This window comes from Panthera onca, chromosome C1 (genome assembly GCF_046562875.1).
Source record: "Panthera onca isolate mPanOnc1 chromosome C1, mPanOnc1 haplotype 2, whole genome shotgun sequence".
Taxonomy (NCBI): domain Eukaryota; kingdom Metazoa; phylum Chordata; class Mammalia; order Carnivora; family Felidae; genus Panthera; species Panthera onca.
Window position 1 is genome coordinate 101482411 of NC_138346.1, and position 19198 is coordinate 101501608.

The 19198-nt window shown below is 47.5% G+C and overlaps 1 protein-coding gene across 2 annotated transcripts in view; it reads right to left on the minus strand.

Annotated features, from left to right (window-relative positions):
• The window catches only part of CCDC93 (CCC complex scaffolding subunit CCDC93), a 92357-nt gene that overhangs the window by 3310 nt on the left and 69849 nt on the right, over positions 1-19198 (minus strand). For both annotated transcript variants that reach the window (XM_060625760.3, XM_060625758.2), the window contains 7 exons: positions 18254-18307; positions 16801-16863; positions 13978-14086; positions 10145-10227; positions 7441-7478; positions 5939-6023; positions 1647-1760 (listed from right to left, as the gene is read on the minus strand). In XM_060625760.3, coding sequence (XP_060481743.1) covers positions 1647-1760; positions 5939-6023; positions 7441-7478; positions 10145-10227; positions 13978-14086; positions 16801-16863; positions 18254-18307 — 546 coding nt within the window. The remainder of the gene's footprint in view (positions 1-1646; positions 1761-5938; positions 6024-7440; positions 7479-10144; positions 10228-13977; positions 14087-16800; positions 16864-18253; positions 18308-19198) is intronic.

Genomic DNA, 19198 nt, shown 5'->3' on the forward strand with positions numbered 1-19198 from the left:
TAATTCCTCTCCACTGGGCCTTTTCTCTTTGTGAGTTATTTGCATTCAAGGGCAAAAAAGAGCTCTTCTAGGTCCTATTTGATCCTTGCCCGCTAGCTCACTAGCCCTTCCAACCCCTGCTAACCACAAGGGGCTCCTACCAAGAGCACCTCACCACCCGGTCACTCTCCCATGCTGCCTGGCCTTAGGTCTCACTCCTGCTCTGCCCATGGCCAAGTCTTCATCTGAGAGAGATCTTCCCTAACCACACCATCTCCATTAGTACCCCCAACCCCCTGGCAAAAAGTGAAATTACTTCTTATATGTTAATACTTGTTTACTAGGGTTTCTGTTTCCTAGCTTGTTATCTGTCCCCCCCAACCACAAAATAAGCTCCTTGACATAGGGACTGGGTCTTGATATACCCCCAGGGGCCTGGTAGGAGCTGGAAGAACATTTATGGAAAGTATAAAGATTTCAAAATGTCTATGGGTTGTGGCTCCCAAAAGTTAAATTAAAAAAAAAAAAAAAAAAAAAAAGGAAGGAGGGTTGCCTGGGTGGCTCAGTCAATTAAGCGTCCAACTCTTGATTTAGGCTCAGGTCACGATCTCATGGTTCTGGGATCGAGTCCTGCATTGGGATTCTCTCTCTCCCTCTCTCTCTCTCTGCTCCTCCCCTGCTTACTCACATGTACTCTCTCTCTCTCTCTCTCTTAAAATAAATAAATGAACATTAAAAAAAAAAAAAAGGAGAGAGAAGTAGAAAAGGAAAAAGGATAGAAAGGAAGGAAGAGAGAAAAGTCTAAAAATATATAGAACAAAATTATTGGTATGAATAGATTATATTTTTTATTCTGTAGACCAAACACCAGGATACAACTACACCTCTGGCTTCTCTATATTCAGCCATTTCCAAACTCACTGAAACCACATGGATTTGGGCTAGAAAGGGGGGAGGAATTCCTGAAAATGAAGTGGCTGATACCCTAGAAAGTGACAAAATGAAGTCTCTTTTCTGGAAAATCTTTTAAGCAAAGGGAAAACACTTTTCTGTCTGGACCCATGAAGAGAAACCCTGCCCAAATGCAGGCAGAAATGACAGAGACCAACAAAATTCAGTTGAGTGTTGGGTGTGACAGGAGCCAGACAGAGTGCTAGATGCTTTCATCCCTCGCCTGACCCAACAGAACCCAGCAACGAGGAAATGGGTTTGGAGGGATTAAGTCACTGGCCAAATGCACAGTTGGTAAGTGGTAAAGGTAGAGCTTGAATCCAAACCCGCCACGCTCAAAATTCATTCTTTCCACAGGCTTCTCAAGGTCTCTCCCCATCTTATTCCAGACCTGAATTTAGAACAACTGCTGTTTCCCAGTGACTCTGGATGCAGGCCGATAGTGCTTTTCCTTGTGAGTTTGATATGCTCATTAAATGTCAGAGGAATGAAAATAAAGACATCATTGTCTCTGAAACATTCAATTCGAGACTCAAGATGGGCCCCCGAACTACACAGTCCTGAACCACTTAGATGTCGTGCGTTACTGTTGGGATCACACCGCCAAGCTGCTATTACGGACCAGTGGAAAACCAGAGAATCCATTCCCAGTGCCCCCTTCCCCCTCCCCCCTCCCCCCCCATAGCCTTACATGCCCTCCCCAACCCTCCTCTTACCTCCTTGAACTCTTTCACAGTCTTGAAGTACAGCCTTTGTTTTTCTAACAGTTCCAAGTACTGGTCATTCAACTGGTCTCTTCTCATTTTGTTCTCTTGCTTCTTCTTTTCCATCTGTTGAAACATTTCAGAAAACGGTGATGAAAAGATCTATTGTGACCAAGGGCTGCTGGCAGCATCCAAAAGGTGAGTATTACCAACATTTCTGTGGACTTCATTTACCTTCTATACATTACTTCTGGGATTTATTATTTGCATGACATTACATAGAGGCTTGTCTACTGCAATCAGCAATTTTCCTATCATTGGGCACTAACTGTTCCTGTGTGTGTATGTATGTGTGATTACAGTTTCACAACAAACAGGTTGGTGGTTCTCAACCATGGGCTATTTTGCCCCCCAAAGGGCATGAGGCGATGTCTGGGGACAGACACCTGTGAGGAGGGGGTGCCGCTAGGAGCCAGCGATGCTGCTAAACATTCTACAACGTACACAACAAGGAGTAGTCATTCCTGGTCCAAAATATTGATTGTGTTGAGCCTGAGAAACTCCTATTTAAATAACTGAGTTCCCTTTTCATTTAGCACAAGTATTTCTCACACTATTGTACAATTCCTACAATTAAAACTATACAATATTCCTGATCACCCTGCTAACTTCACCCATCTTTCTAGTCACACACAATTAAGGTTGTTTCCAGGATGGTGACCTCATAAATAAAGGCTGGATTTGGGTTAGAGAGACTTTCCTAAGGTACCTAACAGCTTTGTCATTCAACAAATACTGTGTGGACACCCTGGGCACTAAATGCTGTGGTGACGAGGCAATGTCACTGCTCCCACGGAGGGTGCATGCTAGAGGGACTGACACTAACCAAGCACCTTACACAGAGCTCTGCGTGCAAATTCACACCCGTGATCAGTACTGTGAAGAGAATGACAGGGTTGGGAGACAGAGAGGAGCATGCGTGGCATCCTCAGACTGGATGGTCAGGGAGCGCTCTCTGAGGAAGTGACATTTGGGCAGAAAGTTATGGTGGTGAGCTGGTGCCTGGCTGGTGGCAGGTGGTCAAGAGCGCGCTGGATGAATTCACTGGTCTTCTGATGCCCGAACAGAGCTTCTGAGTGACGCGTTGGGAGGGATTACACAGTTGACACAGGGTAACGTCGAACTGGCTGCACCATATTCCGCACTCAGCCCCGTGCCATGCTATGGGCTGATCACGTGGGTGAAGTGTGACCCGGTGCACCCCCCCAGCCCTTTCCAACCTTGCTCGGGGGAAGGCCCACCCCACAGGGGCATTCATCTGCCCAGTCTGCTCCTGACCATGTATACAGCTCCTAAGTCTCCTGGTGACCTAATCCTGAGACCCTGCTCTCCTCTTTCTATAGGTCTGCACGTGGGCACCTGTCGCATACCTGCGCCCAGGTCTGGAGTCTGGTAACCCGCCTTCCCCAGTGTGTCCCGTGCTCCCTTCTGGTAGGCTTCCTGATACCACCCAAATGAAAATGGTTCCTACCACAATTCCCACTGCTCTTACCTGCTGGACCCCAGGTCTCACAGCTGCCAGACACTTTTTCCACTGGGTCCCTACCTCCTAACTAGCACAGTAGGCAGATCGACCCCAGGCCTTTCCTGCCTGCTCTGTCCTCCAGCAGAAAGTCTGGCCATGACTGACCATGTCCCAGTGATATAAACATGGTCCTACAGGGGTGCCTGGGTGGCTCAGTTGGTTGAGTGTCTAATTTCAGCTCAAGTCATGATCTCACAGCCCATGAGTTCAAGCCCCGCATCAGGCTCTGTACTGACAGCTCAGAGCCTGGAGCCTGCTTCAGATTCTGCCATCTCCCTCTCTCTCTGCCCCTCCCTTGCTCATGCTCTCTCTTTGTCTCAAAAATAAATAAAAACATTAAAAAAAAAAACCATGGCCCTATAATCAATTTAATTTCAGTGTATCCAGGACCCCACATGGGAGGTGGTGTAGCAACCCTGAAATGGAATGAGCAATCCTACCCCTGTCACTTGTTGTGTTTCCCTGGGCAGGTTATTTAACCTTTTTGAAAGATAGGTCCCCTAGTTGCAAAATAAGGGTAATATCACCTAGATCACAGGTTTTGTTACCTGTGTATATAGGTATATGTGGGACTAAATATTGTATGAATGGCACGTCACTTGGTTTACAATAGCCATTCAGCAAAGACTCTGTTTTGTCTTTACACTGGATGCCCTAGAGTGCTGGTGGTAAGAAGTGTAAGGGTCCTCTTTGCTCTCAGAATCAGGAGCTGGCTTAGGGCTGAGTTTTATTTTCACACTGTCCTAGCACCCCTAGCCCAAGCACATGGTTCTCATGCCTTGCCTATCCCCCTTCACACTCTAGGTCAGGAACCCCTTCTTAACGCTGGGCACTTGCTCTCAGTATTCCAGAAATCCAGAGACTTCTCCTCAGGATCAGGTCAAAATGCCTGCCAGTATGTGACTATCTCTTTACTCAGGAACCCTTCGATGCACCATAAACACCTTCTCTATCATTTGTAGGCACTGCTGGTCTATGGTCTACTCTGTGTATATTCTGCACCTGCCCGTTCTGTGCCTGGGGACGTCTGTGCTCTGGGAGGACACTGACTCCCCTGCCACATACACTCTGAGCAGGTACCACCATGGATAGGGAGAGCGATGGTTTTTCAAACACATCAAAAGAAATGCATCTGAATGAATGTTGTTCTGCAAAGACAGACTTCTTGCATTTGAAGTGCCAGTCAATATTCAAACTTGCACCAAACCCTCTCTAAGAACTGCCTTTAGAGTCAACTGAATGAAATCATTCACTCAACAAACAGTTCTTAAAAGCCCACCACGGTCAGGTGCTGTATTCGCAACTGGGGATGCAGACATGAAAAAGAGAGCCCTCTCTGCCCATGGTCCTGTCTTTACAACTTATCTCCTGGTAAACAGGAAGGGGAAGCCAAAGGAAAAAAACCCAATAAATTCCTAGTGTTCTTTCCTACGGACAAGAGCAGCTCCCCAAGGAGGAGCATGGCAAGGGTGGAAAGGTCCACCACGCTGGGATCTGGGTTGTGAAAGGCTTGCACTCAGCTAGATTCTTTGTCCTCCTTCTACGTTACACCCTAGGTCATCAAGGGACTGTCTTGCATTGGGTATGTGTACATTCTCATGACTGCTTTCGTTTTTGTGGCTGAATAGTCTTGCCACTAAGTGATAATTTTATTTTTTGCTCCACTGACATCATTTTATTGAAGTCATTAATGGGGAGATTAATCCTTTCTCTAGGGAAAGGGATATAAAGATATTTTGCCCTTAGTTCATCTCTTGTGAGATGAGATTACAGGCAGCTTGAATGTCTTTTTTGTGAGTTCTTATGATGACAAGTCCTACCGGTATCCTTTCCTTCATGTGTTTACATTCTGGCATGGCTCACTGGACCACTTTGCCCCTAGCTCATGAGAGGAGATGACCTAAGTCCCCAGAAGGTTTTACTGCCATGCCTGAGGACCACTCTGGTGTGATCCATTTTTTAAGTGGACCAAAAGTAAGAGATTTGGAACTATTAGTTAGGATTCATCTGGTTATCACAGTAGAAAACTGGAATTACATCTGGTTTCCAGACAGTCATCAAATCTTCCTTACTACTATCAAAATGGCCCAAGTGCACAGCCACAAAGCGATGAAAACCCCATACTGGCCCCAGGCTGAATGATTCTCTGTAACTATCTCTAGAACTCCCACAACACCTATCAATTCCTCTTCTCTCTTCTGATTTCTGAGGCATAATATCCTCTCACTTTAGAATTCAGTTTGACAATTATATGCATTTTTTATAGAGGACTTCTGAAAACTAAAATACTCTCAAGATCCTAAGAAATGAATCTCTAATGGTAGAATTTCAGGCTAAAGATCCAGTGAAGAAGAGATTCTGGGTAAGAGAATACTTCGCCTACTGGTGAAAGTGGGTTTCCTCATCTATAAAATGGGGGTAACACTACTTGCTTAAGAAGGCTTTTAGGAGGAATAGCACCATGCTTAGCTCACAGTGGGTATTCAGTCCACAGGAGCCACTGTTAGGAGCTGCCTTGGAACACCAGCTGCCTTTGGAGCTGGCCCTGCCCACTGCAGGGTCAGAGGTATGGTGGGAACCCACTCTGTAGACACTGAAGATGTGTCTTCAGGATCGGGAGCACATCCCCAGGTCAACCAGAAGAGGCCTGCTCTTCCCAGGGCCTTCTCTAAAACCAGTATGAAATTCAGGTTGTATTATAGGAAAAAAGCCATCTGACCTTCATTCTACTTTGCTTAATTCCTTCTACGATCTGTTCCATCTGACGTAAAAACTGGTCCCGGGTAGCAGGGGAGGCCATGGCTCTGAAAGAAAAATCAGCGGGGTTACGACTCGCACACAGGATGCTGAGGAAGGGGGCGGTGTCAGGGAGTCCTCCCCATACCCAGATGATGCCCCAAGAGGCACCCAGGTCCCCAGCAGTTAAAGATTCTAAACTCCGAGGAAGGCACAAAAATTAGCTTCATCTCTTAACTGAATATTAATCTTTTTTGTCACTTTCTCTACAATTTTCTTAAGTGATAATGTATTTCCTTAAAGTAAAACAATATATCATTAAAATCAACAAAAACTTTTTTTTTTTTCCAACAAAAACATTTTTTACTTTGACAATGACATGCACTGCCTAGGACATGGATTCCATTTTGTTCTTAGAAATCTGGGGATTTGCAGGCACTGCTCCAGACTGGCAGATATATTCTGAGATCTTCCTAAAACTGGGGTTGGGAAACCTGGTCCTGTTTCTAAAAGCAGCAGCTAAACCAGTGGCTTTCCTGGTGTCCTTCACTTCCTGTTGTGCACTGGGAATGGCACCAGAAGGGTCAGAGCACACGGACACAAGGATTGAGAATTTTTCCAAAGGATGGGCTGACAGAGAGCAGAGCTCATCACAAACACGCTTCAACACTGCAGCCTCTCCCAATTATCAGGAAATGATGATGAAGGCGCCATTTTTAGAAATGCCACAGGGTTATAACTCGCTAATTGAAGCTGAATCTTACCACCGAACTGTGGGTTTTTTTTTTTTTTTTTTTGATTTGTTTTTAATTAGAAATGAAGCTTAATATCTAGAGTTGGTAATTCATTAAGATCTTAGTCACTGGTCACCTGCCAGGGGATAAGAGAGGTTTGTGCTGGAAGCAAAGGAAGGGTGCTTACAGACAGCAAGCACTGGGGCTACCATTGGGCATGCTTAAGGGCTGGTATGACTTGGGTACAGGGAGGCCTTGCCACACAGTTTTTGGAGAAAAAAAATTCTTATCTGAATAAAGTAGTTTAGAAGATGCACATTGACTTAAAAACAAAATCTATCATAAGGTTTTAAAAATCTTTTTAAAAAATCAGATTAGTTCATTATCTAAATCTTAAAGCATCTCTACGTGCCCCAGAACAAATGGTATCGATCTAATCTTAACAAGACAAAAGTGACATACAAAGAGATTACGGTAGTGAGGCGGTCAAGTTACTTGCAAGTTAACTTTTTCCAAACCAAGATATTCCTTGGTGTCTTTCAAACTCACTCTAACATCACCGTAGTTCTTCAAGAACGCAGAGACCGCGTGAACTGAGACACGCCTGGACTTGGCAGGAGGGGGAAAGTGTAAAAGCCACATGTCTAGCACGGTCTTACTCAGTCACACCCCTGTGAAATCGAAGGTGAGCGGAGTACAAAGTGCAGGGGGCACCAAGGTCGTGACGGGAAGGAGGGGGACCGGTACTTACTGGGAGAAGTTCTCATGAATTGAGTTCAGCAGGCTAATCTGAGGAAGAAAGCGGGGGGCACTGTAAGCAAAAGGTTGAAAGACCCTGCACCGCCCCCACCACCACACGTGGTTTTGTCTCTGGACACTGCTGCTGAGAGGAACACACCTTGTTTCCGGAAATAAAAGGACATGAGAGGGGCGCCTGAGTGGCTTAGTCGGTTAAGCGTCTGACTTCAGCTCAGGTCATGATCTCCCAGTTCGTGGGTTCGAGCCCCATGTCGGGCTCTGTGCTGACAGCTCGGAGCCTGGAGCCTGCTTCGGAGTCTGTGTCTCCCTCTCTCTCTGCCCCTCCCCCACTCACATTTTGTCTCTCTCTCAAAAAATTAAAAAAAAAAAAAAAAAAAAGGACATGAGAAAAAGAGCAACACGGTCTCAAGCCCCTCAGTTTTTCCCAGAGCATCTACCTTCCGACAGTCCAGGACTCCAGGAATGCAGGAAGACGGGCCACAGAAGGGTCTAAACTCCGGCTGAGAAGACACTAAGCTAACATGAGGGCTCTTCGGGCAGCTACCGCCACAGTCCTTGCTCTCTTGCCAAACACTGTACTTTATTTTCAGGGCTACCAGCTTAGCGGAGGGTCAGTCAGGGTGCACAGCGAGGACACGCCCATCCTGCTGCTCCCCAATGCGGCCAGGTGCTGGGCAGCTCTGAGAATCTCTGTGGGAATCCATCATTCAAGGCCCCCTTCCCGTGGAGAACACCTTAGCCCACACGCACAGGACCCTCTCTCTGCCCCAATACTGCAGTCCAGGGCAAGGCTCTGAGCTCGGGGTCTAGAACCCTAGATCTTCTTTCTGGCTGTGTTATTAACTCAACTTGTGATTTATTGTACTTGGACTTCAGTTAGTAACACGGAAATGATATTCCTGTCCCTGCGACTCCCCAGGGATGTTTGAAAGCTAACATAGCACAGGCCTTAATGGATTTGGAATAAAAGGCACAATTTAACCAAATGCAAAGTTCTATGTGAATATGGCTTGGAATTAAAAAGCTTCCAGCCACCGCATACTCCTAGTTTTTAAAAGAACGGACCAGGGGCACCTGGGTGGTTCAGTTGGGTGAGGGTCTGACTTCAGCTCAGGTCATGATCTCACAGTTCGTGAGTTCAAGCCCCGTATCAGGCTTGCTACTGTCAGCATGGAACCTACTTCAGATCCTCTGTCTCCCTCTCTCTCTGCACCTCCCCCACTCATGCTCCCTCTCTCAAAAATAAACATGAAAAGAAAAAAAAAAAAAAAAGAATGGACCAACTTTAAACACTGCTGTTGGAGGAAGGTGATGGGCTTTCTAAGAAGGCTCTGGCCTGCCCCTAAGTTCATTGGCAAGTCTTTCCCGCACTAGGTAGAAAGACCCCAAGGCCAAGGTATGTGGCAGAACTATCTCCCGGGTCTGATGTAAAACCCATCAAATGCACTCCACTCATACAGTCAAGCATTTCTCAAATGCCTGTTATGTGCCCATCACTATGTACGACCCCCGGACAGAGGAAAAGTGAACTCAATGCCCCTCCCTCAAGAAGCGTCCTCTAGGAAGAGAGAGATTGATCTGGTTTGATTGACAATAGCCAATGAAGGTGGCACTAATTACACATGCCTCCATCTGGGGACAGGAAAAAGACGCAGTTGCAGTATGGCTCTTATTAAAGAGGCAGGGCAGCTTGCAAGGTGACAATGAAATAGAAAAAAATTCTGTTGACCTCGAGGTGAGGCGGTAGGTGGGAACTAACATGCACTGGGACCCACCAGATGTAAGAACTTCACAGTCATTTCCTGTTTTGTCTCCAACACGATCATATGAAGTGGGCAGCATGGCCCTCTTTATGGGTGAGGAAAACAAGGCCAGACTAAAACCCAAATCTGTTTGACTGGAAAGCGTGTGTACTTTCTGCTCCACTGTGCTGCCACCACGAAGACCACATTGTTCCTTTTTTTTTTTTTTTTAAACATAGCTGCACACCCTGCTCTAATCACTTGTCCACTGTGAGGGAGCCCTGAATCCTGAGTGTCAGAGTAATGCGGAGGGGGTGTCTGTGCCCATGGCGAGCCTTTTCACTCCTGTTGGCCCCTGATGATTAAAAAGCTAGATTCCTCGTGTATACTGTAATAAGCCCAACATCCCCATTTTATTTAGCTGATTCTTTTAGCTAGCCTTCTTTTTTTTTTGAAAAAAAAATTTGTTTTTAATGTTTATTTTTGAAAGAGAGAGACACAGAGCATACGTGGAGGAGGGGCAAAGGGAGAAAGGGAGACACAGAATCCCAAGCAGCCTCCAGGCTCTGGGTTGTCAGCACAGAGCCTGATGCAGGGCTCGAACCCACAAACTGTGACATCATGACCTGAGCCAAAGTCCGACGCTTAACCGACTGAGCCACCCAGGCGCCCCCTTTCCTTCGTTTAAAACTCAAATGAAAGTCTCACTGACCCAGGCCCCCTCCATGTGAACCCCGTTTCTCACAGGGCACGACAAAACAGCTCGAGCCGTCCCAGGTTGGCACAGGCCACAGGAGCAGCAAGGTGTCTGTTACTAACTTTGTAACCCAGCACTGGGCATGCGGTGTGTGCCCCTTCTGCTCACACTGACTGCATCCTTCAAACTTCCTGGGGTCGACAGCCCTGGTCTTTGCTCATCTGATTAAGTTACTTTCTTTTTATACAGATTCTTACCTCTTTTTCCAAATAAACCTTTTTATCATCCAGGGTGTTATATAAAGTGAAGAACTGCTTGGTTTCTTTGTGCACAGCCGAAACTGTAGATGCAAAGACATCAGCACACATGTAAGAAAACGGATCAGAACAGCCGTGAGCACCCTCTCCTCCCAGAAGGCCACCCCCAGGACTGTGGCCTGTAGGGGCATCTGTGCGGAAGCCCCAGAGTCGAGCCCGTGCGGAGCCGCTGCAGGCGGATGGTAGCTGGCCGTTGTGACTGGCCCAGCCGGGACGAGGGGCCAGAGGAACCTGTCAGCATGTGGGGTAGGTAGTTTCTCAGGTGAGGGGTCCTGGGGGGATGGTGGCAAGGACGCTTGGTGTGCATGGTGTGGGAGGGCACGCCAGCTCTTCCTGTTTGTGTGGCTTCCTCCCTTCCCACACCCTCAGGAGCAGGAGCCACAGCCTACTCACTTCTGTAGCCCCATGCTCGGTGCAGGCCCACAGCAGGTCCTCCAGAATACCTACTGGGTGAACGACGTGCCTGACCTAGGGCACAGTACGTGCCAGTAAGAGTGCTTTTTCTGCCCATTTGTGGGCCCATGACTAAGGGGTGGGGAGGTCTTATTTACCAGGCTCCCAACATTCTTTCCTACAAAATTCCTCTGCATCTCTGCCCACCTCTCCATCTTTACTCTTCCTGATAGAATGACTTAGGAGGCAAGCACCAAATTCCAGGACTAGGAGTGGGCCATATTCACTAGAGGACGAGGTCACTGGGGAGGCTAGTGGGGTGGAGGGGGTGGGGACGGTTCCTGCCCCAGTTCCTCCTCCTGTTCGGTGGCTGGGTGCTTGGGCGGTCCCCCCATGTGACTCTGAGCCTAAATGCCTTCCTCATTGCTCTGAGTTTTGTCTCTAGCAGGAGACAAAATCCCAAGACCTGGATTCACAGTCAGCCTTTGGGCCTAAACTAAGCCCTGCAATTTAGCTGTAGCCAAAGATTCTGATGTCTAAGATTCTGATCAGGTAACTGGCCAGATGACAGCGGGGTCTGGTTTCCCAGTCGCTCCCCAAACACAGGTTCCCTCTGGAGCAGCATGACTGGGGGAGGGGAGAGAGAGGCAGAGCAGGCTGGTGGGCACTTGTGGTTTCCTTGGGCAACTGCCACTAACACTGAAACCAGATTCTTTAAGCCACTCAGCCAACTTTTAACTTTATTACCCAGTGATAGCTGTCTCTCCCCCAAGCTGTGCAGCCCAAAGATGGGTGGGGGCTGGCGATATTGCCATACATAACTGGAAACAGAAGTTAATAATCTGATACAAGTATTTTGAGGCAGTAGTTAAAAATGTTTCCAACATAGAAATGTCTAATTTGTATAAAAATCATTATATGAACTACTCAGTATAAAGTAGTATTCCTGCTAAGAGCTTTAGAACAGGGGATTTTAAGCCTGGCTGAAACACAGAATAGCCTGGGGAGCTTTTAAAATCTCCTGACCAGGGGCGCCTGGGTGGCTCAGTGGGTTAAGCGTACACCTTCGGCTCAGGTCATGATCTCACAGTCTGTGAGTTTGAGCCCTGCGTCGGGCTCTGTGCTGACAGCTCAGAGCCTGGAGCCTGTTTCAGATTCTGTGTCTCCCTCTCTCTCTGGCCCTCCCCCATTCATGCTCTATCTCTCCCTGTCTCAAAAATAAATAAACGTTAATAAATAAATAAATAAATAAATAAAATCTCCTGACCAATTAAGTGAGATTTTTCTGGAGGCGGGGCCGGGTGATTAGAATGGATAGTCAAAGTTGAAAATCGCTGCCATCAATCAATCAATCAATCAATCAACTTTTAGCTTTGCTGCTCAGGGATGTGATATTGCCATACATAACTGGAAACAGAAGTTAATAATCTGATACAAGTATTTTGAGGCAGTAGTTAAAAATGTTTCCAACATAGAAATGTCTATTCCTCTATTCAGATCAGAGACTGGGTTGAGGCTGCGGATATTTGACAACGATAAATACTAATGATGGAAATGATACAGATATTTTGATGCAACTGCTTGGAAATGTTTTTGGTGTAAAAATGTCCTATCAAAAGGGCTTTAACAAGTGTCAAATTTACTCTGAAATACACTGATGCAAGGTATTATTGAATATTATTATTGTTGAAAGCTGGAAAGTAGGCAGAGATAGAGAATTAAAGGGGAAAGATTTAACTATGAGTGTTGCTGTCTGCCTCTGACCAGCTGAAGCATGGTTGAGGACCACAGAAAACATCAGGATGGGGGCAGGCGTGAAAAAAAGTGTAACCCTCACTCAAGCAAAGACACTGCTTTGGCTGGGACCAGCACGGATGTCTGAAAGGCCAGGACCCCAAGGTGAAGTCTGAGGTAGGTTTTGGAAGAAGAAATGGTGCCAGCCAAGTGGGAGCTGCAGGACAGTGGCGTTGTGGACTTGGGGACCAGCTCAGAGGCCAAAACGCAGACACCCTCGCGAGAGGGGTGAGACACTGAGGGGCTGCAGGGGAAGCTGGCTGGCAGCTGGCCCACCTGATGCAAGACTCTGACCAGTGCATTTAGGATTCTGAAGATCATCTGACAAGTTACGGGGAGCTGTTGGATATTAGAGCCTTTAAAGTGAGAGTGTAAAATGGTCCAACTTCCGTTTAATACCTGTCACACAAGAGTGCAGACTCTGGGCAGTGCTGAGAAGATGGCTATGGCAGTGGCTCAGAAGAAACAGACTTGACCGTTTCTTGGAAGTAGAACCAGAAGGGCAGCGGAGTCAGAGACTAAGGGGCTGGGGGTACAGGCTGGCTAGACAGTGATCCCAGTGAGCAGGAGGGGAAATGGGGTAGGGAGGCTGAATTCGGTTCTGTATCTGTTGAGCTGCAAGTATCCAGGACATATGCATGACTGGGGACCTAGAAGAAGGGGTGATGGCCCAGGACCCATTTACAGACTAGATCTGAGTTGGGTCTGACAGAGCTGAGAAGGAGTCCCAGGCACAGGTAACAAGAGGAGTCAAGGCCCAAGATGTATGTCAAAGTGCATGGTGTGTTGAGGGGTAGTGTGTGGGCAGGGGAAGCCAGAATGTGAACCTAGAGAAGGAAAAGGGGTTCTCCAGGCAGCAACTTAGACTGAGAAGGATCTGGAGATAATATGGAGAGATGCTGTCCTCAGCTGGCCCGGGGAGTTCCTGAAGACTGGTCAGCAGAGAAAGAAGTGACATGACAGACGGGTGGGTGAGGAACTCAAGGAAGGGTATACAGACCAGCTAGTGGTCGTTCAGCTGAGCTACGACACAAGTCAAAATGGCTATCGCAGTGGGAGAGAGGCAATGACAATTTGAGGGCCACCCTGGACCTGACGAGCTGTGCTCACTGGTTCAGGCTGAGGGACACCCAGTCTTAGATTACTGGATGAACACAATGCTGTCAAAATCAAGGACCACATAGGCAAGAAAGTTTGTAGAGAAGAACAATGAGTGAGGATTCATCCAGAGATGCTATATTGCGGGGTGCTGACTGTCCCGTGTGAAGCTGGAAAGCGGATGGGGGGCTCAGTGGAGCCAGATGGCTGACCAGGAGGAGGGCGGGTTTGAAACATCATGCTAAGAGCTCAATTAGCTCAATCTGTCCACAGAGAGGGCAGCAGAGCCCCCCAGTGCTGCTCCCGGGGTTAAGGGTCACTCAGCAGTGAGCTTTGTGGAATGAGCGCCCAGTGGGCCTGGTGACAACACGGAGCCCCTTCTGGTGGTGGCTTTCACAGACTGCACTGTGATGCACACTGCACCATGCTCCCGCAGGACAGGACCCTCGCCTCCTGACCCTCCCACCACCAGGATTGTTTGCACCTACTCTGGCGGTAGAGTTCAATAAATCTCTTCTGATACTGTATTAGCTCGGCTCGGCTGGGAACTTCATCAATCTTGCGATGCAAAATCGCTATTTCTCGATTTCTTCGAGCCTAAAGGCAAAAGGGAGGAGGAGACAGTACTATTTGGTAAAAGGTCTTACATGCTCTCTGCCCCCATCTCCTTCTGAGCACAGCCACACACCCGAAAATCTGCTGTGGCCTGAGGCCCCCATCTCAGATTCTGACGGACTCTCCTCTACTTTGCAACACACGGAGGTGTGCGTAGCTATGAACTAGAACCAGAGAAGGCACGATGTTAATGGGTCGGCAAGGAAAATCCTGAGTAGTTAAGGCTTTTGTGGAGAGCCCTCAGCCGTCCCTCCAGGTCCCAAAAGTCTCTAGAGTAGTGGATTCCACCACCACCAGGTGCGGAACAGGTACGGAAAGGAAGGCCTCCCAGGTGATGAGGAACTGCCTCCATATGGATTCCAAATTCCTCAGCCTGTTGATAAGCTCCTCCAATACCTTTCTAGAATTTTCTACCTACCATGGATTTGGGGTACGTTAGCCAAACTGGCCACTGACTGTACCTGGGGAGGCACAGCGGTGCTGTGTGGCTCAGGGAGGGTTTAGGCTCCCGAGGCCTGGCAGGCAGTACCAGTGGGAAGTGGCTGGGTTCCCACACTGCTCCCCACTCCCACTCATGGTCCAGGACTAACAGGCTCTTGGCACTGCCCTTCTCCTGTGCCACCCCATCTCTCTCTGGCCCGCCCTGCTCACGACAGCACGTGTGTGTCTTGAAGAACTGGGGGAATACAAACCTCTGGGAGAGAAGCTCACCAGCCCCTCTGGAGACCACACCCAACGTCGGGTCTCTGAGGCTCTGGTCAGAGGCAAAAATGTGCTTCTATTGGCCAAGACTACCCTGCCCTCTGGGTGCTCAGGCTCTGACTCTTATGTCCCCGCCCCCTTCCCCTCTTCTCCCCCCCAGGAATCTTAAGATACAATTATTCACTGTTTTAATACATCTTTAACCTTTCCCTTTCTACTGGCTCCTTCTCACCAGCATTTAGACAGGCTACAGTCCCTCATCCCTCAAAAGCCCTTCCCTAAGCTCTGATCACCTTTCAGCCCTCAGCCTCCTTCTGCAACAATAGCCCACCTTCCCTAGCCTCTCAGTGCCTCTTGCTGCCCCCATGCCCTGTGGTCATCCTCATGGCAGCTGGCTTCTCCAGACTCCCACTGTACTGCTCTCACCAAGGTCACCACAGGCCTCCTCTGGGAGACAGCTCATGGACAACCATCAGCTTCCAGCTTTCTTGATTTCTAGCAAAATTCACTATTCTCTCTGCCGAGCCCCCTGCTCAGCTTCTGCAAGCCCCTGCACTTACCCATCTGGCTTCCTTCCCTCCTGGGTTCCTTCTTTCCCTCTGCCTGTCCCCACACAGGGTTTGCCCCATTTCCACAGCTTTGGTTATCACCTACACAGTGCCAACATCCAAATCTCCAGCCCAGACTATTCTGAGCATCAGACCTGACATCCAATCATTTCTTGGACATTTCTACTTAGCCGAGTGCCCCAACTTTTAAAGCTCGTTAACACTCCTATACACACACGCCCTGAAGCCTATTCCTTTTGTTAATGCTTTCACTCAGTGAATAACACAAGTATCTACCCTACAGCCTGAGTCAGAAATTCAAGTACCATCCATGACTCCTCTGTTTCTCTGACCCAATTGATGCTAGGTCCTATCAGATACAGCTCCTCAGTCTCTCCTGTGCCAGGTCATTTCTGCCCATCCCCATGGCCCCTGCTCTGGCTCAGCCCCTCAGCAGGACTATGGTTTTATGGTAGCTTCCCTTTAGCTAGTTTGAAGCTGCCCACAATAGGCAGTTTGCAGCTGCCCACAATAGGCAGTTTGCATATAAACACCCTCGTACTTTGATGTATATGCACATATCTTGGTTCTCAAATAGCCAGCCAGCTCCCAGAAGACTGGCCATCCCATTTACTATTCCTGGGACCTAAGGCAACCCTGAATATACTGTAAGCACACAGTCACAAATTTTCAAGTATGCAGCTGTGTTTTCCTGATTTTATTTAATTCTGTTTCTTTAAAGATTAGCAGTGTCCTTGTATTAAGGATGAATTTGACATATCCGAATTTCACCAAATAGCTCAGCAAAAGAAGCAACAGCCAGAGACAGGAGAAATGAGGGCTCACCAGCCCCGGCAGCCCTTTGGCCATTCCCATCAGAGCCTGGCTTTCTCTTCCCAGGAACAGGAAGTAGGCCCAAGCCAAAGTACAACACAAGTTAGGTCTTGGCTTCTGAGCTTCTGTGAGTCAGATCCTGGCAATGTAAGGGATTTTACCACGCAATTTTGACATTATGTCCATTTATCTTTGGGACCAACTCTAAAACCTACTTCCCCCATATTTAATGGCTTTCTTACAAACCTCCAAGGTTATCAAACAAGACAGCCAAAATGGGCACTGTACGAGAGCACTAGAACTTGAATGCTGGCTCTGGCACTCACCAGCTGCTTGACTCTGGACAAGCATGGAACGGATCTGAGTCAGCTTCTTCATACAGATAATGGGGCTAAAACCTAGTCTCCACCCCGGGTCAGGATCAATCAACATGAAGGAAAGTAACATACCGAAGTGAGGTGTTATTGTTATCTTAAACCACGTAGTTACCCTCCAGAAGGCAGCCTCAGCACCAACCTCGTTTTTAGATACTGACAATTCCTAGTTCTGCTACAGGACATTCATACCTAGTTAGGTATATTTATCTATCTTTTTGTTCGTGCTTTCACTTACCTGTAGTAAACGAATCTTGTAAAGTTTCTCTTTCTCCATATTATACCGTTTGTCTAGGTCTTCCTAAAAATTGGAAAAGGACACAACCATCTAAGAGCAGGAAACTTTCATTCTTCAATGAAGTCTTTTGAAAGTGAGACTTTTTTTTTTTTTTTAGAGACAGCGTGAGTAGGGGAAGGGGCAGAGGGGGAGAGAGAGAGAGAGAGAGGGAGAGGGAGAGAGAGAGAGAGAGTGAGAGAGAGAGACAGAGAATCTTCAGCAGATCCACACTCAGTGCAGAGCTTGATGCTGGGCTCGATCCCATGAGTCAGGTCAGGATCATGACCTGAGCCAAAATTAAGAGTCAGACGTCCAACTAAACCACCCAGATACCCCAGAAATTGAATATTTTTGTCACATCTTTCCATTCTGAGGCCCCAAATTTCTTTTCTCCAATGGCTGAGTTTAGGGTCTGGGTCTCTGTGTTATGTAAGACCCTTGAGGCTCTTTCACATCACTTTATTACAATTCTTCCTTCTTCTGGGGTCTAGGTGAAATCTAGTGTTCTTAAGTGGAGTATCCCCCAATTTATGCCTGCCACCAAAATCTACAATGATAAGGAAGTCATTATTAAAGAATCTCTTGTTCTAGGTATCTGCGTTTACAGTGACGCTGGATTTGTTTTCTACGTTTCTACTTAGAGCTACACTATCCAACATGAGAGCCACTAGCTACATGGGGCTGTTTAAATTTACTTTAACTGAAATTTAAAAAAAATTCAGTTTCTCAATTACGATAGCCACGCTTCCAGTGCTCAGGGGCCACACAAGGAGCTAGTGGCTATCAGAGTGAACAGTGTGGACACAGAACACTGTCATCACTGCACAACGTTCTTTTGGGCAGCACTGAATTACAAGAAACTGGTTTAACAACCTGTGGGCCAAATTCACCTCTCTGCCTATTTTTGTAAATAAAGTTTTATAGGAACAAAGCCATGTCCTTTCATTTACATACGGACCCTGCCTTCGGGTAGCGGAGTTGGCACACAAAGCTGAGGCTATTTCCTGTTTGGTCCCTTACGGTGTGCTGACCTTGGAATGTAGTACCATAGGGACAGTTTCCTCGCTCTGCATCACCCCCACCCCTCCGAGCCTGTGGGTTGGGACCAGCAGGTGTGGCCAGGGCAGGCCTCTCGCCTTCTCAGCTGGGATACCAGAGCAAACACAGAACGCCTGAACAAAGTCTGGGAGAAAACCCTCCAGAATGGCGGCCTTCAGGGCGATCACTGGTTAGACCCTGCTTCCATCTGAGGGGCCAGGTGTGTAAAATGGGGCAATGCCCCTGAGAGCCCACACACCAAGACGTGGTCATAGTGAAAATTAAAGCAGGTGTGAAAACTGTCAGGGGAAGGTACAACGCTGGTGGCCACTCCTGGGGAGGGCAATGGCAGTCCTGAGATTGGGTACGTACTTACATTATGAGTCATCACAGGGGTTAGGGCACCATGTGGATCTCCAGAAGACAGGGTCTGAAATGATGAAAAGTAATGAACATCCTTCCTGAGTAAGGGGTATGGGACAGAAGCTGAGGGTCTGGATGTAGGAAGGGGTGGGGGACAGTTCATGGGCCATGTCTACGGGCCCCAGATTTTAATTTGTTTTTACATGTGTGTCACAACAAACAAACTGCAACTGTCTTTGAATGTAATAATTCCTCCAACAAGATGTGATTGCTAAGAAGAGAAATATGATCTTGAAAGTCTGATTTATGCAAACTCAGTGGCTGAGCTGACGATTTGAGCCTCAAAGTTTTAGAAAAACCAGAGAGGCTGGCTGTCTGATGAAGGTTCCAGAACACTGCTGCACTGCACGGCCAGATTCTGCTACTCTCCTGTGCCAGTCCCATCCTGCCAGCATGGAGACACCTCCAAGACACAAATCCTGCACAGCCAGGAGCACGGTCCCTGAGCTAGGGTACGTGGACTGGTGCTGGGTGGCTTGAACCAGCCTCTTCCCCTCCTTGAGCTTTGAGCTGCCTGAACTGGATCTAAAGGGAGAGGGTGCAGTCAATGGGCTCTGAGACAACCAGCTCCTGCGTCTTGCATCGTAAGCACTTGGGGCCTCAGGGGAAGAGCTTAGAATGAAGTGTGACAAGGAAAAACAAAACCAGTAATCCCTAGTCTTACTTGGTGAGAGACACAAACTTTTTTTCTGGCCTGTGTTTTCACTTAAAAAAAAATTATTATTAAAAAAAATAATAAAAAAATAAAAAAAATTATTTTTTAAGTTTATTTATTTATTTTCTTTATTTTTGAGAGAGACTGAGAGCGAGCAGGGGAGAGGCAGAGAGAGAGGAAGACAGAATCCCAAGCAGGCTCCACGCTGACAACGCAGAGCCCGATGTGGGGCTCGAACTCACA